Source organism: Trachypithecus francoisi, unplaced genomic scaffold (assembly GCF_009764315.1).
Source record: "Trachypithecus francoisi isolate TF-2019V2 unplaced genomic scaffold, Tfra_2.0 Lachesis_group20, whole genome shotgun sequence".
In the NCBI taxonomy this organism is placed as follows: Eukaryota; Metazoa; Chordata; class Mammalia; order Primates; family Cercopithecidae; genus Trachypithecus; species Trachypithecus francoisi.
Window position 1 is genome coordinate 69,896,329 of NW_022681466.1, and position 24,343 is coordinate 69,920,671.

General features: G+C 44.4%; 1 protein-coding gene across 4 annotated transcripts in view; it reads left to right on the forward strand.

The window, feature by feature from the left end:
- The window catches only part of METTL16 (methyltransferase like 16), an 87,225-nt gene that overhangs the window by 51,011 nt on the left and 11,871 nt on the right, over positions 1-24,343 (forward strand). For all 4 annotated transcript variants that reach the window (XM_033185110.1, XM_033185113.1, XM_033185112.1 and 1 more), the window contains 2 exons: positions 12,441-12,510; positions 16,112-16,201. In XM_033185110.1, coding sequence (XP_033041001.1) covers positions 12,441-12,510; positions 16,112-16,201 — 160 coding nt within the window. The remainder of the gene's footprint in view (positions 1-12,440; positions 12,511-16,111; positions 16,202-24,343) is intronic.

The window sequence follows — 24,343 nt, forward strand, 5'->3', positions numbered from 1 at the left end:
CCTGTAGTCCCAGCTACTCGGGAGGCTGAGGCGAGAGAATGGCGTAAACCCGGGAGGCGGAGCTTGCAGTGAGCTGAGATCCGGCCACGGCACTCCAGCCTGGGCGACAGAGCGAGACTCCGTCTCAAAAAAAAATAAATAAATAAATAAAAATAAATAAATAAAAAATAAATAGCTTGACAGTCCGGGTGTGGTAACTCATGCTTGTAATCCCAGCACTTTGCAAGGCTGAGGCTGGTAGATGGCTTCAGGCCAGGAGTTCAAGACCAGCCTGGGCAACACAGCAAGACCCTGTCTCTACAAAAAATCAGCCTGGCATGTTCCTGTAGTCCCAGCTACTCGTGAGGCTGAGGCCTGAGGATCACTTAAGTCCAGGAGGTCAAGGCGGCAGTGAGCTACGATCACACCACTGCATTCCAACCGGGGCAACAGAGCGAGACCCTGTCTCAGTCAGTCAGTCAGTAGTTAGTGAGCTTAACAACAGTCCATAATTAATTCTTTATTATTGGGCATTCAGAGTTTTTCTTGTTTTCACTGTTACAAAGAACATATCACTTCTTGTTTCTTACTGAACTGCCATCTGTTGAGGCTGTTATGAATGGCTACCTTTGATCTCTGCTTTCATCTTTGATTGGGACCCAAAGTAGGGTTGTCATTCAATAAAGGTGTTTTGGGTTATCGTTACAGAGAATTGTGCCCCTCAACTTCCTACACAGATACCAGAGATGGAGAAGTATTGGGGGACACATGGTGTACCAGCTTGTTCTCCAGGTAGTGCAGCATTTTTGCAATTAAAACATGAAGGAACACTTCCCAGTTGTGAGCTCCACAGGGGGTAGATGCTGCTATTTTGATTTTTCCTTCATAAGAAGATAGGAAAAAGAAGGATAAGCAGCCTGAAAGATAAGGGACTACTTTGTTTTATTTTAATTATTTATTTTTGAGACAGGGTCTTGCTCTGTCACCCAGACTAGAGTACAGTGGCATGATCACGGCTTACTGCAGCCTTCACCTCCTGAGCTCAAGCAGTCCTCCTGCCTCAGCCTCCTGAGTAGCTAGGACCACATGTGCGTAACACCATGCCTGGCCAATTTTTGTGTTTTTTGTAGAGATGGGGTTTTGCCACATTGCCCAGGCTGGCCTTGAACTTCTGGACTCAAGCGATTCCACCCCAGCTTGACTTCCTAGAGTTTTGGGGTTACAGGCATGAGCCATTGCACCTGGCCTTACTTTATTTTCTTTAATGAATTAGGTTATATGCGTTTCATCATTTAAACTCAGGAATCATGCTTAGTTTAATCCCTTTCAGGATTGGTATGGCAGCCTTGTTGATTGGTGTCTGCTCTCAGGTCTCAGGAGAAAAGATTGGCTCCAGCGGCTTGTGCCACGATAAGCTGGCTGTGTCAGCTTACATAGCATTTCCAACTATGCAATGTAGTCACTGCTTGGTTCTGCTTTTGCTGATGAAAGAAGAGAATTCTTAAAATCAACAAGCATATATTTTGAGTTCATCTAGCAGTCTAAAAAGGAATAACAGGCTGGGCGTGGTGGCTCACGCCTTAATCCCAACACTTTGGGAGGCTGAGGTGGATGGATCACCTGAGGTCAGGAGTTCAAGACCAGCCTGGCCATCATGTTGAAATCCCGCCTCTACTAAAAATATAAAAAGTAGCTGGGTGGGCCGGGCGCGGTGGCTCAAGCCTGTAATCCCAGCACTTTGGGAGGCCGAGACGGGCGGATCACGAGGTCAGGAGATCGAGACCATCCTGGCTAACACGGTGAAACCCCGTCTCTACTAAAAAAATACAAAAATCTAGCCGGGCGAGGTGGCGGGCGCCTGTAGTCCCAGCTACTCGGGAGGCTGAGGCAGGAGAATGGCGTAAACCCGGGAGGCGGAGCTTGCAGTGAGCTGAGATCCGGCCACTGCACTCCAGCCCGGGAGAGCGAGACTCCGTCTCAAAAAAAAAAAAAAAAAAATACAAAAAAACTAGCCGGCGAGGTGGCGGGCGCCTGTAGTCCCAGCTACTCGGGAGGCTGAGGCAGGAGAATGGCATGAACCCGGGAGGCGGAGCTTGCAGTGAGCTGAGATCCGGCCACTGCTCTCCAGCCTGGGCGATAGAGCAAGACTCCATCTCAAAAAAAAAAAAAAAAAAAAAGTAGCTGGGTGGGCCAGGCACAGTGGCTCATGCCTGTAATCCCAGCACTTTGGGAGGCCAAGGTGGGCGGATCACCTGAGGTCAGGAGTTCAAGACCAGCCTGGCCAACAGGGTGAAACCCCGTCTCTATACAAATACAAAAAGTAGCCAGATATGGTGGTGCATGCCTATAATCCCAGCTATTTGGGAGGCTTAGGCAGGAGAATCACTTGAACCTGGGAAGTGGAGGTTGCCGTGTGACAAGATAGCGCCACTGCACTCCAGCCTGGGCAACAGAGTGAGACTCCCTCTCAAAAAAAAAAAAAAAAAGAAGTACCTGGGCATAATGGCACATGCCTGTAATCCCAGCTGCTTGGGAGGCTGAGGCAGGAGGATCGCTTGAAACTGGGAGGCAGAGGTTGCAGTGAACTGAGATTGCGCCACTGCACTTCAGCCTGAGCAACAGAGCGGGACTCCATCTCAAAAATAATAAATAAATAAATAAATAGGATAACAAATTAAAAACCTTGGTTCCATTTGCTTGTTATAATGTAGTCTTTTGGCCGGGCATGGGCGCTCATGCCTGTAATCCCAGCACTTTGGGAGGCCAAGGTGAGCAGATCACCAGGGGTCAGGAGTTCAAGACCAGCCTGACCAACATGGTGAAACCCCATCTCTACTAAAATACAAAAATTAGCTGGGCATGATGGCGGGTGCCTGTAATCCCAGCTACTCGGTTTGCTGAGATGTGGATAATTGCTTGAACCCAGGAGAGAGTGGTTGCAGTGAGCCGAGATCACGCCACGGCACTCCACCCTGGGCGGCTGAGCAAGACTCCATCTCAAAAAAAAAAAAAAAAAAAAAAAATGTAGTCTTTCTTGTCCATGTCAAAAAGTGAATAATTAAAATCACTGATTAATAAGAGCATAGGACAAAAGTTTATTTTTAGTTATATAGATTGGAAGTTTATGATAGTTTAAATAGTAAATTTTGAGATCAGGTGGACATTAGGGCTACTCTGTTGAATGTCTGGGGCATTTGTTCTAGTAATTTATTATAGGCAGCAAGGTGTTGGATTTTACTATTTAGAGAACTTTTTAGGTAACGTTCATAATTGCTTATATCCCAAACCGCTGCTTTCCTGTTTTTCTATATTATACTTCACTTTAGTTTTTAATGAGTTTCTGAATAACCGTTCCCCACTGAGGGGAAAAAAAGTTTTTTGGAGAAATGGTAAATTCCAGTTCTGAGTTAGGGTAAGTACACGATGAGCCTGGAATATCTTCTAATACCAGAAAGTAATGACGTACTCAAAAAATGACATGTCAGAAGAACCTAGAGTGAGCTCGGGTCAAAGCTGGGACAACCTGAGTTTCAAGATGAATAATGACAATAATGACTTGTAACCCACTGAATAAGATAAATGAAATACATACGAGGGATAGTGTGAATGCCGACGAATAAATATAGAAAGAAGAATAAACTTAGACTATTACATTACTAATTTCATACTTTTAAAATTAGATTTTTCATTTATGTTATTTAATGTATGAGGTTGAAATATCAGATTGCCAGTCTTCAATAGTTTTTGACCTATAAAACAGTTTTTGATGTATAAAAATGTCAGTTTCATACAGTTTTAACCTAATTTGTGATTTTAGAGGCTCTCAAATTTTGCAACAATCATAGTAATAATTGATTCGTGAAACAATTGGCAAGGGGAAATTTGAAAAGGAACAGGATAATTACCTAGTTTCAAAGAACCACCCCCCCCTTTTAGGTTACTTACAATTACAAAGAGAAACGTAGGAGTTTACAGAGTAAACAGAGTTTGTTGTGTGCTCATCTCCTGATGTGATGCACCTGGAAGGACAAGCAGCACCTCCGTGCTCTTCATGCTAAAAATGTGTAATCTGAATCTAACGACGTGGAAACTTCAGACACACCGAATTGAGGGATTTTGTAAAAACAGCTCCTCAAAAACATCAAGGTCCTGAGAGTAAAAGAAGACTGAGGAACTATTCCAGATTGAAGGAGGCTAAAGAGACGTGACAAGTACACGGAATTCACAATCCTAATGGGCCCTGCATCAGGGAGAAAATTGGGATAAACAGGTGAAATTTAAGTGTGGACTGTATTCCAGATAATAGTATTGAATGAGTGTTAAGTTTTAGCAATTTGATAATTCTTCTGTGGTTACAAAAATGAATACACTTGTTTCTGCCAGGCGCAATGGCTCACACCTGTAATCCCAGCACTTTGGGAGGCCGAGGAGGGCAGATCACTTGAGGTCAGGAGTTCAAGACCAGCCTGGCCAACATGGTGAAACCCCGTCTCTAGGAAACATACAAAAATTAGCCTGTTGTGTTGGCGCGCACCTGTAATCCCAGCTACTCTGGAGGCTGAGGCAGGAGAACCGCTTGAGCCTCAGAGCCGGAGGTTGCAGTGAGCTGAGAGTGCACTACCGCACTCCAGCCTGGGAGACAGAGTGAGCCTCTGTCTAAACAAAATGTCTAAAAAAACCCACAAAAAACAAAAAACAATACATGCTTTTAAAATGAACATGCCAAAATATTACAGTTAATGAGACATGTCTGTAGCTAGTTCTCAAACAGCTTAGGAAAAAACACACACAGAATGGGAAGATGTAATTGGTGAATCTGGGTGAAGGGTATACTGGAGTCATTTGCACAAATCTTGCAACTCTTCTGGAAGTTGGAAAGTATTTCAAAATAATTTTTCTTGAAACCTACCATCTCAGAGGAATTCCTAAATGTTGTAATAAGTAGAGTGCTACTTTCATCATTAAAATAGTTTAATGGATTCAAAGTCTCTTGGGTGACTAGATCTTCCTTTTCTTCATTTTTTTTCCACTTGCATTTTGATTAGTTGTCACAAGATGCCTGTTGAGAGTAGCTAGGATCTAGTGGGTAGGCATATTTTAAATGTGCAGCTAAAATAGGATTTTTACCACATCCAGTGACTTCTGCTTTTTCCATAACAAATACAACTGTTGCTGTAAACAGTGTATATATGACATTCAATCTGAAATGATTCGCCGTGTGGTATTCAATTTAGTGCACAGGTTAAAAGAAATAGGAACTCCCTCCCAAGTGTCTGTTAATTGTCAGTGGCATGTTTAACTATTACTGGCCTTTCTTGTCTTCTAAATATTTCTTTTCCTTCATCTCCTGAAGAACCTTAGAGTATCTTTTTTTTTTTTTTTTTTTGAGACAAGGGTTTGCTTTGTCATCCAGGCTGGGGTGCGGTGGCGCCATCACTGCTCACTGCAGCCCTGACCTCCCAGGCTCAAGCAGTCCTACCACCTCAGCCCCCCAGTAGCTGGGGTCACAGGCATGACCACCATGCCCAGCTATTTTTTGTAAGAGATGGGATCTTGCCATGTTGCCCAGGATGGTCTTGAACTCCTGGGCTCAAGTGATCCACCCACCTCGGCCTCCCAAAGTGGTGGGATTACAGATGTGAGCCACCAAACCCAGCCAGTATCTTTCTTTGTTGTTCTAGGCCGTTTCTTGGCTTCTGATAGCTCTAATCTATTTAATCTGTTCAGGAATGCTAGTTTTAAAGGAAAGTTAATTAACCTGTTTTATGCTGTTGTTGTGTCAGCACTAATTGCTCCTTATTTCTCTTACTTCATCTTGTTCCTAACATACCCAAGGCTTTAAATTCCTGGTTAATGATTCCTCCATTTATACACTTTCTTTTCTGTTTTTTTTTTTTTTTGAAACAGAGTCTACCTCTGTCACCCAGGCTGGAGGGCAGTGCCACGATCTCAGCTCACTGCAACCTCCACCTCCTCAGTTCAAGCGATTCTCCTGCCTCAGCCTCCTGAGTAACTGGGACTACAGATGTGCACCACCATGCCCAGCTAATTTTTTTTTGTATTTTTTAATAGAGACAGGGTTTCCCCATGTTGGCCAGGCTGGTCTCGAACTCCTGACCCCAAGTGATCCTCCTGACTTGGCCTCCCAGAGTGCTGGGATTACAGGTGTGAGCCACTGTGCCTGACAATAGTTTCTCAAAGGGAACATACTATTTTTCTTCTAAACATTTTTAAACCATCAAATGAAATTTATTATCCTTTAAATAACTTTACAGGGTTTGTTTAAAGTAGTTTAGCTATACCAATTATTTCTTTATTTTCAAAGGGAAAAAGGATTGCCTAAACAAAAATAGGTGCAGTCACCTCGTGTTGAATTCACAATCAAGATACAATATTTGTTGATGCCCACTATTTCTAACATAATAGCATTTTTTATACTTTAAAAATAATTAGATTTTTCATATATGTTATTTAATGTATGAGGTTGAAATACCAGGTTGCCAATCTTCAACAGTTTTTGACCTATAAAATAGTTTTTGATGTATAAAAATGTCAGTTTCATACAGTTTTAACCTAATTTGTGATTTTAGAGACTCTTAAATTCTCTTAGAATTTTAGTCACTTGAAAATTCATCTTCGTAGTAGGCATTTTGTATATAAACAATTAAATATTGAATGTATATCCCTTAATCTGAAATTTTCCTTTTTTTTTTTTTTTTGAGGCGGAGTCTCGCTCTGCCGCCCAGGCTGGAGTGCAGTGGCGCGATCTCGGCTCACTGCAGGCTCCGCCTCCCGGGTTCACGCCATTCTCCTGCCTCAGCCTCCTGAGTAGCTGGGACTACAGGCGCCCGCAACCGCGCCCGGCTAATTTTTTTGTATTTTTAGTAGAGACGGGGTTTCACCATGGTCTCGATCTCCTGACCTTGTGATCCGCCCGCCTCGGCCTCCCAAAGTGCTGGGATTACAGGCGTGAGCCACCGCGCCCGGCGAAATTTTCCTTTTAATGCGATTAGGTGAATTTTGCGACACAGGTGATTATAATGCTCAGTGAGAAAAGCAAGAGACGGAATATGTATTGTTAGTTTGGCTAAATTGTTATAAAACAAGAAGGAAACGTGTAAAACATTACGATATTGTTAACTCTTATTTTATGTACATTTGAAGGTATAAGATAACCACATGTATATGTTTCAGTCAGTCGTTCTGAGGTAAACTTAAGTGACTCCCATTTATGTGTGCAGTTGGATGAGTTCAGACAAATGTGGAACATTTCCATCATCCTAAAAACTTTCCTGTTCCCCTCTACAGTCTGTCCACACTCTGCTTCCAGCTTCCTGTAGCCCTGATATACTTTCTGTCCCAACAGTTTTGTGTGTTCTAGACTTTTCATACAAACGGAGGCATAGAAAAGGCAGGTTTTGATTGTCTGGTTTCTTTCATGTAGCATATCCATGCTTTTATTGTGTCAGTGGCCAGTCCCTTTTGTTACTAAATAGGCTGAGGATACCACAGTTTGTTCATCCATTTGCCAGTTGATGGACATTTGGGTCATTTCCAGGATTTGACCAGTAGGAATAAAACGGAACATTGGCTTATAATTTTTTCTGTGTAATTAAATTTTCCTCCATCCTAAGTAAATACCTGAGAGTAGGACTCCTGGTCCTGTTGTAAGTATATGTTTGACTTTATAAGAAGCTGCTTTTCAAAGTGACTGTACAGTATTTTACATTCCCACCAGCAATATCTGAGAGTTTCCGTTGACACCATTTGGTGCTGTTGTCACCTTTTGAAAATGTATCTGTTCTCATGGGTGGGTAGTGGTCTCTCATTATGGTTGGAATCTGCATTTCTCTGGTGGCTGGTGATAGGACGCATCCGCGTGTGCTTATTGGTCATTCCCGTATCTCCTTTTTACTGGTTTATTAATCTTACTGACTGGTCGTTCTTTATAGATTCTGAGTACAGTCCATTGTCAAATGTGTTTTGCAAGTATTTCCTCCCAGTCTATAGTTGCCTTTGCATTTTTATAAATCTCTTTTTTTTTTTTTTTTGAGACGGAGTCTCGCTGTGTCGCCCAGGCTGGAGTGCAGTGGCGCGATCTCGGCTCACTGCAAGCTCCGCCTCCCGGGTTCACGCCATTCTCCCGCCTCAGCTTCCGAGTAGCTGGAACTACAGGCGCCGCCACCACGCCTGGCTAATTTTTTGTGTTTTTAGTAGAGACGGGGTTTCACCGTGTTAGCCAGAGTGGTCGTGATCTCCTGACCTCGTGATCCACCCGCCTAGGCCTCCCAAAGTGCTGGGATGACAGGCTTGAGCCACCGTGCCCGGCATAAATCTCTTTTAAAGAGCACAATTTAGAACTTTTAAGGGCCTTTGTTTAAAATCAACTGACCTTATAAGTGAGTTATTTCTGGACTCTGTTCCATTCTGTTAATCTGTGTCTATCTTATGCCAGTACCATATGGTCTGAATTATCATAGCTTTATAGAAGTTTTGAAATCCGGCAGTGAACATCCTCTATCTTTGTTAGTTTTTTTCAAAATTGTTTTCAGCCAGACATGGTGACTCAGGCCTGTAATCCCAGCATGTTGGGAGACTGAGGCAGGAGGACTGCTTGCATGCAGGAGTTTGAGACCAGCCTGTGCAACATAGTGATACCCTGTCTTTATGGAAAAACATTTGTTTTAGCTAGTTGAAATCTTTTGCATTTCCATATAAATTTCAGCATCAGTTTATCAATTTTCATGAAAATTTATGGTTGGGATTGTGTTGAATGTATAGGTTAAGTTGGAAAGAACTGATACCTTAACAATAATGAGTCTTCCATTCCAACCTGGTTTAGCTGTTCATTTATTTAGGTCTTATCTTTCAGCAGTGCTTTGTAGTTTTCTTTACACACATTATACGAATTTTATTCCTAAGTATTTTATGTATTTTCATGCTACCATAAATGGCATTTTACAATTTTAATTTCTAAATTATGTATTGCTACTCTAAGAAAATACAGTTGATTTATTAGTATTTTACTTTCTTTTTTTTTTTTTGAGACGGAGTCTGGCTCTGTCACCAGGCTGGAGTGCAGTGGCGTGATCTTGGCTCACTGCAACCTCCGCCTCCCAGGTTCAAGCGATTCTCCTGCTTCAGCCTCCCGGGTAGCTGGGACTACAGGTGCGTGCCACCACACCCAGCTAGTTTTTGTGTTTTTTTGTTTTGTTTTGTTTTTTGTTTTTTGTTTTTTTTTGAGATGGAGTCTCGCTCTGTCGCCCAGACTGGAGTGCAGTGGCCGGATCTCAGCTCACTGCAAGCTCCGCCTCCCGGGTTCACGCCATTCTCCTGCCTCAGCCTTCCGAGTAGCTGGGACTACAGATGCCCACCACCACGCCCAGCTAATTTTTTGTATTTTCGGTAGAGATGGGGTTTCACCGTGTTAGCCAGGATGGTCTCGATCTCCTGACCTCGTGATCCGCCTGCCTTGGCCTCCCAAAGTGCTGGGATTACAGGCGTGAGCCACCATGCCCGGCCTCAACTCCATTTTAATCTTATAGGACCCACTGTTGTAAGTGCCATCTGTTACTGAGATGTCCTCATGTGACTCATGATTATATGTTTATTGTTAAATGATTCAATCAAACTAACATATTCTCCCACATAATTTTTTGTGTGGTGAGAACATTTTGTCTAATCTTTCAGCAATTTTGAAATATGTAATATGTAATTTTTGACTATAGTTACCAGGCTATGCTAAAACCTAAAACTTATTCCTGCTGTCTGGCTGAAACTTTGTGCCCTTTCACCAACATCTTCCCTTTTCCCAGTCCACCCTCCCTTGTTAAGGATGTTTATATCTTATGTTCATGAAGGCTACCTGGTGTATAGTTTTCTTTTTTTTTTTTTGAGACGGAGTCTTGCTGTGTCGCCCAGGTTGGAGTGCAGTGGCGCGATCTCGGCTCACTGCAAGCTCCACCTCCCGGGTTCACGCCTTTCTCCTGCCTCAGCCTCCCGAGTAGCTGGGACTACAGGCGCCCACCACCACGCCCGGCTAATTTTTTGTATTTTCGGTAGAGATGGGGTTTCACCGTGTTAGCCAGGATGGTCTCGATCTCCTGACCTCGTGATCCGCCTGCCTCGGCCTCCCAAAGTGCTGGGATTACAGGCGTGAGCCACCGCGCCTGGCCTACAGTTTTCTTATCATTGTAAGAACTGATATGATTTGTCGATGTAATACTGGCCTTATGGGCCTGGTGTGGTGGCTCACGCCTGTAATCCCAACACTTTGGGAGGCTGAGGCGGGTGGATCATGAGGTCAGGAGATCAACACCATCCTGGCTAACACTGTGAAATCTCGTCTCTACCAAAAATACAAAAAATTAGCCAGGCATGGTGGCAGGTGCCTGTAATCCCAGCTACTTGGGAGGCTGAGGCAGGAGAATGGTATGAACCCAGGAGGTGGAGCTTGCAGTGAGCCGAGATCGTGCCACTGCACTCCAGCCTGGGTGACAGAGTGAGAGTCTGTCTCAAAATAAATAAATAAATAAAAATAAATAAATACTGGCCTTATGAGTTGGGAAGTGTTCCCTCTTGTAAAATTTTTTGGAAGAGTTTGCATAGAATTAATATTTTTTCTTCCTTAAATGTTTAGCAGAATTCACTAGTGAAGTGACTTGGGTCTGGAAAGTTTTTAATACAAATTCAGTTTCTTTAATTGATAGAGAACTATTCAAGTTATCTATTTCTTTGTCAGGCACGGTGGCTCATGCTTGTAATTCCAGCACTTAGGGAGGCTGAGGTGGGTGAATCACCTGAGGTCAGGAGTTTGAGACCAGCCTGGCCAACATGGTGAAATGCTGTCTGTACTAAAAATACAAAAGAAAATTAGGAGGGTGTGGTGGCGCACGCTTTTAATCCCAACTACTCAGGAGGCTGAGGCAGGAAAATCACTTGAGCCCGGGAGGCGGAGGTTGCAGTGAGTGGAGATTGCGCCACTGTACTCCAGCCTGGGTGACAGAGTGAGACTCTGTCTCAAAAACAAAAAAATTAGCTGGGCCTGGTGGCACACACATATAATTTCAGCTACTTGGGAGGCTGAGGCAGGAAAATCGCTTGAGCCCAGGAGGCGGAGGTGGCAGAGAGTCCAGATCGTGCCAGTGCACTCCAGCCTGGGCAACAGAGCAAGACTCTATCTCAAAAAAGAAAAAAAAAAAAAACCTATTCAAGTTACCTATTTCTTCTTGAGTAATCTTGGGTAGTTGGTGTTTTTGAAGGAATTTGTTTCATCAAAGTTGTGAAATTTATTGGCAAAAAGTTGTTCTATACTCTCTTCACATCCTTTAATACCTGTAGGATCTGTGGGACGTCCCCTTTCAGTTCTGATACTGGGAGTTCACGTCTTCTTTTTTTCTTGACTACAAGAAAATGTGTTTTCAAAGAACCAGCTCTTGATTTCATTATTCTTCTCCATTGTTTGTTTTCTCTTTCCTCAGTTTCTGCTCTAATCTTTATTTTTTTTTCCTTTCTTCTTCTTACTTGGGTTTCATTTGCTCTTGTTCATTTGCTTTACAAATCATTAACTCCGTCATTTGTAATGCTGAAATCATTAACTCCATCAGCATCTGTGACCTTCGGTCTGTGTCTCATCAACTCAGCAAGATGTTGGACTGTGTTTGAATTTCTTTTCCCTGTACTGCAGTCTGGGAATTTCCTTCAAGCAGGAAGCACTAGCGAATGCAGGCTCACCTCGTTTGTTTCTGGGACCGTAGGTCTGCACTGCCAGTTGTCCAGTGTCTGAAAAACAGCTCTTTTATGTGTTTTGTCCAGTTTCCTGGTTGTTTATGGTGGAAGGGCAATTCCTGTAGTAACTCATCTTTCATGGGCTGAAGTAGAGGTCCTTTACGAACTTTTTAGAATAATCAGAAGAAATAAATTCTGTCTCTTTACCTTTTAATTAGTTCAGTCCAACTTCTCCACATTCCTTCTTCTGGATTTGTTTTTACTCTAGAACAAATTGATTTCATGATCTGTTGAAACTCATTATCTATTGTTAAATTACTTGCAGATGAGGACATCTCACAATACAGGTTCATGCTGGATCTTATAAGTTCTCTTAGTATGATGTTTTTGTTGTTCTTTATTTTCTAATTTCTGTCCTAGAGCTAAACGGCCTTCATTGTAAGCATGACAGATGAGACTGCTTTACTCAAATATTTAATATATAGCCCTGAAGCACTGGAGAGGCTAAGTGCATTTATATATATATATATTTTATTAAGTTGCCTTGGGCTTGTTTGCCATCATTAGATTTGGTCTTTGTCTAAATACATTATATGCAGTTCTTGTTATTTTTCACTTGTGACCTTACTCAGTGTTTGTTTGTTACTGTTCTCATCTTACTCACTTGAATAATGCTTAGTTTAAAATTTTAACCACATAAACAGTATTTACTTGTCTGATTTTTTTTCCCCTAGATGGTATAGCTGTATGCTGGGAAAGAAATGCAGCCTGGCACCTCTGAAGGAAGAGCTTCGCATACAAGGGGTGAGGCTTGGTCATTACTGTTCTCACGCAGCTACTTTTCTTTGTATCCGTGGGGCACAAGTACAGTTTTGCTACATTGATATATTGCATTGTGGTGAAGTCAGGGCCTTCAATGAAACTATCACTGGAACAATTAAGCAACCTCCCATCACCTGGTCTCCCACTCCCCAACCACAAGTCTTCATTCCTCCATCATTCCATACTTTGCTTCCATGTGTACACATTATTTAACTCGTACTTAGAGGTAAGAACATGTGGTGTTTGTCTTTCTATGTCTCAGTCGTTTCACTTAAGGTAATGGCCTCCAGCTGGCTGGGCGCAGTGGCTCATGCCTGTAATCCCAGCACTTTGGGAGGCCGAGTCAGGTGGATCTCGAGGTTAGGAGATTGAGACCATCCTGGCTAACATGGTGAAACCCCGTCTCTACTAAAAATACAAAAAAATTAGCCAGGTGTGGTGGTGGGCGCCTGTAGTCCTAGCTACTTGGGAGGCTGAGGCAGGAGAATGGCATGAACCTGGGAGGCGGAGCTTGCAGTGAGCCAAGATTGCACCACTGTACTCCAGCCTGGGCAACAGGCTGGACACAGGCTGTCTCCAGACAGACTCCGTCTCAAAAAAAAAAAGATAGTGGCCTCCAGTTCTATCCATGTTTCTGAAGACACAATTTCATTCTTCTTTATGGCTGAATAGTATTCCATTTTGTATGTGTATACTACATTTTTTTTTTTATCCAATCCTCTGTTGATGGATACTTAAGTTAATTCAAGTCTAGATATCTTTTCTTTCTTTTCTTTTCTTTTTCCTTTTTTTTTTTTTTTGACCAGGTCTAGCTCTGTTCCCAGGCTGGAGTACAGTGGTGGGATCATGACTCACTGTAACCTTGACCTCCTGGGCTCAAGCCATCCTCCCGCCTCAGCCTCCTGAGTAGCTGGGACTCTAGGCACATGGCACCATCCCTAGCTATTTTTTTTTTTTCTTTAGTAGTGATAGGGTCTTGCCATGCTGCCCAGGCTGGTCTCAAACTCCTGGGCTCAAGCAGTCCTCTCACCTCAGCCTCCCAAAGTGCTGGGATTACAGGTGTGCACCATTGTACCCCACCTAATGATTTCTTTTCCTTTGGAAGCAAGTCTTCTAGTATTTTGTATACTTTCAGGTATTACATTCTAGTCTTTAGTCCATCTTGAGGTTATTTTTCATATATCTACTTTTTTCTTTTTTTTTTTTTTAAGAAATGGGGTCGGGCTAGGCGCAGTGGCTCACGCCTGTAATCCCAGCACTTTGGGAGGCCGATGCAGGCGGATCACAAGGTCAAGAGATCGAGACCATCCTGGGCAACATAGTGAAACCCCATCTCTACTAAAAATACAAAAATTAGCCGGGCATGGTGGCGGGCACCTGTTGTCCCAGCTACTCAGGAGGCTGAGATAGGAGAATCACTTGAACCCGGGAGGCAGAGGTTGCAGTGAGCTGAGATCGTGCCACTGCACTGCAGCCTGGTGACACAGCTAGACTCCATCTCCAAAAAAAAAAAAAAGATGGGGTTTTGCTCTGTCAACCAGACTGTAGTGTGGTTGCATGATCATAGTTTGCTGCAACCTCAAACTTCTAGGCTCAAGCAATCCTCCCACTTCAGCCTCCCAAGTAGCTGGGACTGTTGGCACGCACCACCATGCCCAGCTAATTTTTAAATCTTTAGTAGAAACAAGGTCTCTCTGTGTTGCCCAGACTGGTCTCAAACTCCTGCACTCAAGTAATCCTCATTTTTTATAAACATAGGGTCTCGCTTTATTGCCCAGGCTGGTCTCAAACTACTGGCCTCAAGCAATCCTCCCACCTTGGCCTCCCAAAGCGCTGGGATTACAGGCGTGACCCACGTACCTGACCTGTATCTACTCTGATGGTAGTTTTGAGTATAGAATTTTCTTTATACTCTAAAACTCTAAATTTTTTTTTTGTTTTGTTTTCTAAGTTCTATATTTTTAGGGCTAAAATATATTTTTATAGATTATTAAAACAAGGCCTTTTTTGACAATTATAACAGAGAAAGGTGGAGAAAAACAGATGAGTAGAATGTCAGAGAGAAACCGGAAATCAAAAAACCTGGTATCTACCACTGACCTCACATCGAACTCCTTTTTATTTTAATTTTTTTTAATTTTAATTTTTTACCATGCCTCCAAGACAAATTCAACTCCTTTATAGATCCAGAAACTCAACCTAGGTAGGTTGAAGGTTTTGTTGTGGGCCATGCAGTTAGCTCTGGGGGAACAGCACCAGAACACAGTCTCAGTCCCGTGTGCTTCCCACTAGGATGACATTCCGACATTCCACAAGAGTAGAGCCCCCTGCTCCTGTTTCAGAAGGCAGATCACAAGTAAGTACTCCCAGGCGGGGCAAAGTGGCTCATGTCTGTCATCACAGCACTTTGGGAGGCTGAGGCGGGCAGATTGCTTGAGCCCAGGAACTCAAGACCAGCCTGGGCAACACAGCGAAATCCCATCTCAACAAAAAAATATAAAAAATTAGCCAAGTATGATGGCGCGTGCCTATAGTCCCCACTACCCAGGAGGCTGAGGTGGGAGGTTCCATTGAGCCTGGGAAGTCAAAGTTGCAGCAAGCTAAGATCACACCACTGAACTGCAGTCTGGATGACAGAGCAAGACCCTGTCTCCCAAAACAATTTTCTTTTAAATAAAATAAATACTCCCCCTGCCACTTCCACTTTCCTCCCAGTTTCTGGTGTTTGGTGTGAGTCAGAGGACTTCTCAACAAAAGGGTCAGATGCACGTCGGTGGGAGGAGCAGAGTTTCTGGTCTCTGGTTTCTCTCCGACGTCCTATTCTTTCTTCCTCTTTTCCTCACAACACCATTTCTTGGGTAAATTGTGAGAGCTACGAACTAGTTCTTTACCTTTCTTAAACTCTGATTGATGAAGAGATTCCTTGTCTGTATCTAGCCAGGCTTTAGCTGGCTTTCTTTCTAAAAAAGAAAACAAAAAATCACTTGAGGCCAGTTATGGTGACTCACACCTGTAATCTCAGCACTTTGGGCGGCCAAGGTGGGCGGATTGCCCGAGGTCAGGAGTTCGAGACCAGCTTGGCCAAGATGGTGAAACCCGGTCTCTACTAAAAATACAAAAATTAGCTGGACATGGTGGCACTCACCTGTAATCCCAGCCACTCGGGAGGCTGAGGCAGGAGAATTGCTTGAATCTGGGAGGCAGAGGTTGCAGTGAGCCGAGACCGCACCACTGCACTCCCGTCTGAGTGACAGAGTGAGACTCTGTCTCAAAAAAAACAAAGAAAAAAACCTCACTTGAGTCATATTACAAATAATTCTCTAAAGAGCTGTGTTTTTGGTGTTTCATATATTTGAACCTTTAAGTCACATCTATAAATTCTCTTATGTTGTATGGGAGAAAAACAACTTTATTGAGAGATGAGTTATTCATTATTAGGTAGCTATCTATAACTGTTGTTTGATAATATTGTTTGTTAGCTGATTAAAAAGAAGGATCAACATAATATAGCATGAGTCAGCAGCCAGAAACATCTTGGTAGAAAAATTTCACTTTGATGAGATGCTATCTTTGTTGGTTTCAGGTTCCTAAAGTCACCTACACTGAATTCTGTCAAGGTCGGACGATGAGATGGGCCTTAGCTTGGAGTTTTTATGATGATGTAACAGTACCAGTAAGTACAGACCTCGCTCAGCTTCGCCACCTGCCAGCACGTGGCGGGTTTTGGACAGTCATAAGTGAACTGAATCGGCCGGGCGCGGTGGCTCAAGCCTGTAATCCCAGCACTTTGGGAGGCCGAGACGGGCGGATCACGAGGTCAGGAGATCGAGACTATCCTGGCTAACACAGTGAAACCCCGTCTCTACTAAAAATACAAAAAACTAGCCCCGTGAGGTGGCGGCGCCTGTAGTCCCAGCTACTCGGGAGGCTGAGGCAGGAGAATGGCGTAAACCCGGGAGGCAGAGCATGCAGTGAGCTGAGATCTGGCCACTGCACTCCAGCCTGGGTGACAGAGCAAGACTCCGTCTCAAAAAAAAAAAAAAAAAAATAAGTGAACTGAATCACTAGTGTCCTGTTTAACTGAAGTTTGCCCCAAATACTTATGTCAAAATGGAAAGGAAAATGTCAAAATGGAAAGTTGTCACCAAGACACCTAGAAGATTGGTCCTGGAGACCGTGGAGCCTTCCTCTGTGAGTTTGTACAACACAGTGATTTTTGCTCAGCAGACAGAAACGTGTCTTTTAGGAATTAAAAATGTGGCCAGGCACGGTGGCTTATGCCTGTAATTCCAGCACTTTGGGAGGCTGAGCTGGGTGGATAACTTGAGGCCAAGAGTTGGAGACATGCCTGGCCAACATGGTGAAACCGTGTCTCTGCTAAAAATACAAAAATTAGCTGGACGTGGTAGTGCACACCTGTAATCCCAGCTACTAGGGAGGCTGAGGCACAAGAATTGCTTGAACCCAGGAGACAGAGGTTGTAGTGAGCTGAGATTGTGCCACTGCACTCCAGCCTGGGCCACAGAGCAAGACTCTGTCTCAAAAGTATTAAAAATAAAATATTTAAAAAAAAAACAAGGGCTGGGTGTGGTGGCTCAAGCCTGTAATCCCAGCACTTTGGGAGGCCGAGACAGGCGGATCACGAGGTCAGGAGATCGAGACCATCCTGGCTAACACGGTGAAACCCCATCTCTACTAAAAAAACTTACAAAAAACTAGCCGGGTGTGGTGGCAGGCACCTGCAGTCCCAGCTACTCGGGAGGCTGAGGCAGGAGAATGGCGTGAACCTGGGAGGCAGAGCTTGCAGTGAGCTGATATCTGGCCACTGCACTCCAGCCTGAGCGACAGAGCGAGACTCCGTCTCAAAAAAAAAAAAAAAACTCAGGTAACATAACCTGTAGAAACATTTTGCAGGTATAATTACGCTGGTGGACCTTCCTCAAGAACTGAAAGTAAGGTCTCTTTCTTTTCCTCACCACTGCCGCTGTCCTAGAATAGCTGCCTCCTGGGGCTCCTGGAGAACGCAGAAGTTGACTTTTTGGATTGCAGGTTTTGATGTGTAACACTCGGGGACCATTCTAATGAAGGGTTATATCTCGGCTTTCAGATTCGCACCAGAATGTTAAACATTTTTGAAGCTGGGTGATAGATCATTATCTCTTTCTATTTTGTGTATGCTAGAACATTTTCTGGAATAAAAAGTTTAAAGAAATGATTTGTGACCAGACCTGGTGGCTCTCACCTGTGATCTCAACACTTTGGGAGGCCGAGGTGGGCTGATCACTGGAACTCAGGAGCTGGAAACCAGCCTAGGCAACATGGTGAAATCCCGTCTCTACAAAATACACAACAAATTTTGTATTTTGATGTCACATGCCTGTAGTCCCAGCTGCTGGGGAGGCTGAGGTGGGAGGATCACTTGAGCCTGGCAGGTAGAGGCTGCAGTGAGCCCTAATCATGTCACTGCACTTTCTGCACTTCAGCCTGGGGCAACAGAGTGAGACCCTGTCTTAAAAAAAAAAAAAGATTTGTTCACAAATGTCTCTTTGTCCACAGTGCTGCTATAGGTAAAGGAAAACCGCCTCTGAGCTGGCCAGACTGAATGATTTTCTGGGCAGTGCTGAGAGGCAGTGACAGAATAGCCGCTGTTGGTTCTCACAGTTCCCTCCCAGGGGTGGCTGGCTTCTTGTTGCCTGGAGATTCCCAACTGAAGCGTCTGCACACCCTGCTCAGCACGTGCTCTTCCTTTCCTTAGTATGTGCGGGGACCCGACACCTGCCGCTCTACGTCTCTCCTCAGCCCCTACAGCAGGCTCGTTCTGGGTGCTCTTCTCCCAAGCTCTTGGCTGCTCTTCGTCTCTTAAGTCATCTTACCTGTTGCTGTGTCTGAGTCTCTTCCCCTGCTCTTGTAGGGTAGAGGAGTAGAGACATGTAGCACAAGGGAACAATTTGCAGATACTACCATGTTCTGAAAACAGGAGCTTAAATTCGAGGTTGAGCCTGTCCTGCTCTGCAGCTAGAAGTGCTGCCGGGTTGAAGTACGCTCCCCAGTGCCGTTTGAATGGCCCTTTCCCTGAAGTGTAGACTCCTGGACAGTGCAGTAAGGTATCTAGAGGTTTGTGTTTGAAATAGTCTCTGCTTAAAAAGATGCTTCTCCTTTTTTAACACCCCTCACCACCCCAAAGGATTATCCTTTCTGTCATTTTCTAGAATACCAGGGCCCTCACACCAAATGGTTAAAATCATTATTAGTAATGCTCTGAGTTAGCCCCGAGGAGGCACAGCTGCAGGAAAGTGGAACGGCACCTGTTTTCAAGTGCTTTCTGCTTAACCCGCCTCCCCCATGGGTCGGCACTGCAGGTGGAAGAGCGGATAATGTGCCCTGGCAGTCCACACCAGCTCGGAGACCAAGTCCTCCTGGCCCTCCTGGCCCTCCTGGATGAGTAGTAATGTGAGGTCCACGTAGTAAAGGGCACTGCTTCTGTGTTAAACCAGCTTATTTTGAAAAGGAACCCCCTAAGCTTCCCTCTCCTCCTCTTCTCTGTTTTGGGGCATCGTTCAGCTCCATTCTTAGTTCTCAACCATCAGAATGCTAAGGGCCCCAGATTTACCCCATGCCAGAGTCTTCCTCCCTCCCCACCAGTACCCCAGCCCCAAAAGCTGCTAATAATGCACTCCCAAGTGTTCCATTAGACGCACTTCAACCGCTACAGCAAAAAACGCAATTCCTGATTTGTAGTAACCCAGCAACAGTTTCTTAGCGCTGCTGCCCTTGATCAGCAACTGCTTTCCCCAGGGGATCGTCCCAGGGTACTCACGAGGCTTGTATTTGGCGGTCCTCTTGGTTCTCTTCCCTCTTCCTAGACCTCTCTCCCCACCCTGGTTTTTTGAAAAGCCCATCTGACTTCCCCCCTCTTGCTCCTGTTGGGGGTGAGGAAGGAGGAGGATGCTGCTTTAGACAAGGAATAGAGCTAGTTAAGCAGAAACATTGACCTATTTCCCCACCCCCACTCCCGCCATTTTAGGGTAAATGTGCAAGTTACTATGGCAACTTCTGTTTTCACTTATCTCAGGCCTCCTGACTCGTTTCTGTTGGTGCTGAATGCTGAAAAATTCTAATTCACTGGTGATTCAAGTGTCCACACTCAGCCCATTCCTGTTGTCTGGATTTATTTTAGCAACAAAAAGGTCCTAATGTTGATAGAATTTTGTTCCATAATTTCAACTAATGATGAATATAAGGAAGCGTGTTCTACAAACTGTTCTCTGCAGAATTCTAACAAGCCACTTACCTCTTTGTTCCAGCGCTCCTCTAATTGCCCAAGGCATGATTTTAGCTTTATTTTGGTTTGCTTTAAGGAAGTTTGACATTTGTTAAGAGAAAAGGGGGAAAATGTAGCCCCAGTGAGCTGTTCACTCTTGGTGTGAGTACTGCTCAGGAACTGTGGGCTTAAAAAGGATCCTCTACATTGAAGACATTACCTTTAAGCCTGGGACGTGACTGTCTAGGGAGTAAGAACTACAGGGCTTTTTGGAGAGCAGATGGAGGACAAGTGTCAAATTAATTAGGCAACTTTGTGCGTGTTGGAGGTGGGTGTCCTGACAGAGCCTGGCTCCCTTCTCCATAGGTTTTCAGTCTCGTTCCATAGCTGAGGGATGCCGTGTAGGGGCCCCAGGGTCGGGCAGACATCAGGCTGGTACTTGAGGCCTCCCTCTCATTTTAAAGAGCTCATCTGCTTTTATCAATTTTATGCATTGATTTATTTGTTGAAAGTCTCCTGCTGTTAAGAAATGGTTTGGGCTGGCTGTGGTGGATGATAATCCCAGCACTTTGGGAGGCTGAGGCGGCGGATCACCTGAGGTCAGGAGTTTGAGTCCAGCCTGGCCAACATGGTGAAACCCCATCTCTACTAAAAATACAAAAGTTAGCTGGGCGTGGTGGTGCGCGCTTGTAATCCCAGCTACTGGGGAGACTGAGGCAGGAGAATCAATCGCTTGAACCTGCAAGGCGGAGGTTACAGTGAGCCGAGGTCACACTACTGCCCTCCAGCCTGGATGACAGAGTGAGACTCGGTTTCAAAATAAAAAAAAGAAAGAAAGAGTTTGAAAACCAGTACGGCACTGGGCTGTGCATTATGCTACCAAATGGATGTGATGGCCAGGGGCCTGAGCTCTTGAGCAAAGCCAGAGTTTATTAGGACCCTCTTCTTAGTTACTTTTCTCCTTAAGTGTGGTCTTCATTGTGATGATAAACAAATCAGACATTGTTTTCTGTTCTTTACAATGATCAGTTTTATAGGAAAGAAAAACACGTAGCGCTATTGATGCAGATTTGCATGTGAGTGAGTGTTGACATGAATGGTGGCAGCAAGAGTGGTCAGGAGTTGAGAAAAGGAAATGGCTGAGGCTGGGGCTAGTCAAGGACAGCTTTCCGGAGGGGGAGTCGCCAGCGTCTGACTGTAGGGAGGTGGGTGGTGCTCCCAATGTGTGTGGAATGTTTAAAAGAATGGTGTAGGACTTACATTGAAGAGCAGCATTGTGAGCAAGAACCAGTAGATGTAGTAGATTTGAAGCACTGGATATAATATTTATTGTTATTTGAGTACTTCAATACATTATAGTCTCATTTTATTTCCACCTGACAGCAATCGAGTGAAGTAGATGGTATTACTCTCCATCTGCTGGAGGCTCCAAAAAGTCAGCAACAGTATGCATAATAGCCCTAAACTAGAAGCACCTGAAATGTCTCTCGTAGAAACGGTAAATAAGTTGTAGTATATTCAGAAGACGGAAACTACACAGTAATTCTGTTCCAGTGAATGAACCCGCCTTCACAACAATATGAATGGATCCCATACACATAATTTACATGAAAAGGCTGGGCGCAGCAGCTCACGCCTGTAATCCTAGCATTTTGGGAGGCAGAGGCAGGTGGATCACCTGAGGTCAGGATTTTGAGACTAGCCTGGCCAACATGGTGAAACCCTGTCTCTACTAAAAATACAAAAATTAGCTGGGCGTGGTGGTGCATTCCTGTACTCCCAGATACTCGGGAGGCCGAGGCAGGAGAATTGCTTGAACCCGGGAGGCAGAGGTTGCAGCGAGCCGAGATTGCGCCACTGCACTCCAGCCTGGGCGACAAGAGCGAGACTCCATCTCCATAATAATAATTTAATAATTTACATGAAAGAAGTCAGATACTGAAGACTGCAGAGAGGTACAACCCGTGGTGATAGAAACCGGGATACTGAGAGAGGTTGGTAATGGTGAGTGAGCATGAGAGGGAATTTGGGTTCCTGGTGAATAAGTTAAGACAACAGTTATAACAGATACGCTTTTCTGTATGTATATTTCAATTTTTAAAAAAATATATAAAAATATATCTGAATAGAATTAAGGCAACTGAAACTGTCTAAAGTTGATAATTCAACTTTAAATACAGATAGAAGCATATTTTTAGGTATAGCAGCTCTGTCTCTACAAAAAAAAAAAAAAAATAGCCAGGAGTGGTGCTATGCGCCTGTAGTCCCAGCTACTTGGGAGGCTGAGATGAGAAGATCGCTTGAGCCCAGTAGTTTGAGTCTGCAGTGAGCTGTGATTGTACCACTGCACTCCAGCTTGCGTGACAGAGCAAGACCTGTCTTAAAAAAAAAGGGAGTGGGGCACTGGGCACGGTGGCTCATGCCTGTAATCCCAGCACTTTGGGAGGCCGAGGCAGGTGGATCAGCTGAGGTTAGGAGTTTGAGACTAGCCTGGCCAACATGGTGAAACCCTGTCTCCACTAAAAATAGAAAAAAATGAGCCAGGCATGGTGGCAGGTGCCTGTAATCCCAGCTACTCAGGAGGCTGAGACAGGAGAATCGCTTGAACCCGGTGAACCGAGATCGTGCCACTGCACTCCACCCTGGGCAACAAAGCGAGACTCTGCCTCACAAAAAAAAAAAAGAAAAGAAAAGAAAAGAAACTTGATCAGATACAGGGTTGATTCTTGTTTTTTTTCCTTGGGGAGGGACAGCAAGAACACTGTGTAGGTGGTGTGTGTAGGTGGTATATACTACCATCTGGAGGCACATCATGTTAGATTGTGCCTTCGTGATGTGAGCAGTCATTCATGATCATTGCCTAGATTCATTAATTCATTTAGAGTTGCAAATAATGACATTCCAATTTTGTTTGTCCCTTCATACAGAGGAAACTTCTCTGTATTAGTTATTAGTAACTTTGAAGCACAGTTCATCTAGTAAAGCAGGATAAATGTTTAATTCTTGGCTGAGCACAGTGGCTCATGCCTGGAATCCCAGTGCTTTGGGAGGCCAAGGTGGGTAGATCACCTGAGGTCAGGAGTTCGAGACCAGCCTGGCCAACATAGTGAGACCCCGTCTCTACTGAAAATACAGATTTAGCCGGCTGTGATGGTACATGCATGTAGTCCCAGCTACTCGGGAGGCTGAGGCAGGAGAATCGCTTGAACCCAGGAGGCGGAGGTTGCAGTGAGCTGAGATTGTACCACTACACTCCGTCTGTGAGACTACATCTCCAAAAAAAAAAAAAAAGTTTCATTCTTTTGCTTTATCAGTTTTAAAAATAATGAGTTGGCTGAGCGCGGTGACTCACGCCTGTAATCCCAGCATTTTGGGAGGCCAAGGCGAGTGGATCACCTGAGGTCGGGAAGAATTCGAGACCAACCTGACCAACATAGAGAAACTCTGTCTCTACTAAAAAAAAACAAAATTAGCCGGGCGTGGTGGTGCACGCCTGTAATCCCAGCTACTTGGGAGGCTGAGGCGGGAAAATCACTTGAACCCAGGAGACAGAGGTTGCAGTGAGCCGAGATCGCGCTACTGCACTCCAGCCTGGGCAACAAGAGCAAAACTCCGTCTCAAAAAATAAATAAAATAAATAAATAAAAAAAATGAGTTGGTGGTTCCCTAGCATCTTCCAAAAGTGACCAAAGAGGGTAGTTTGGTATTCTTTTGTAGCGTCTTACGAACTTATGGATTCCTTTTTTTCTTCTTTTTATTAAATAGAGATGAGGTCTTACTATGTTGCCCAGGCTGGTCTCGAACTCCTGGGCTCAAGTGATCCTCCTGCTTCTGCCTCCCAAAGTGCTGAGATTATAGGTGTGAGCCACTGTGTCCCTCTGGATTACGATTTTTTAATGTATTTTTCAATTCATTACACTTACTATCTTTACTGAGGTACAGTTCACCATCTTTGGCCATGGGGAATTTATTCAGCTTGGCTCCTAAGTCTTTTTTATCATATCCACTGTAGTCTTTGATGGCGTCGTTGCTTTCTGGTATCACAGGTTGTTCTAGGATCATATTTTTTCCTCTCTCAGATCTGGAATCAACCATTTCTCCCAGGAGATCTGGTTTATTTTACTGGGAAGTCATATTTAAAGGTATTCATCTGGGCACTAGGGATAGTACCAGGTTAGTCATTGTTTCTAGAGGCTTTTTTCAGCAGAGCTAGGAATTACTATTTTTAAGATAAAATATGTTGCAAGTTCTTGTCGATTCCTTTCCTTTCTTTTCCTTTCCTCCTCTCCCCCGCCCTTCCTTTCCCATCCCTCTCCTTCCTTCTTCCACTCCTCCCTCCTTCTTCCACTCCCTCCTCCCCTCCCCTCCCCTCCTCTCCCCTCCCCTCCTCTCCCCTCCCCTCCTCTCCCCTCCCCTCCCCTTCCCTTCCCTCTCTTCCTTGCCACCACACCCAGTTGATTTTTTTTTTTTTTGCGGGGCCGGGTCGGGGAGTAGGGGGAGGTGGTAAAGATGGAGTTTTGTCATGTTGCCCCAATTGGTCTCAAACTCTTGGGC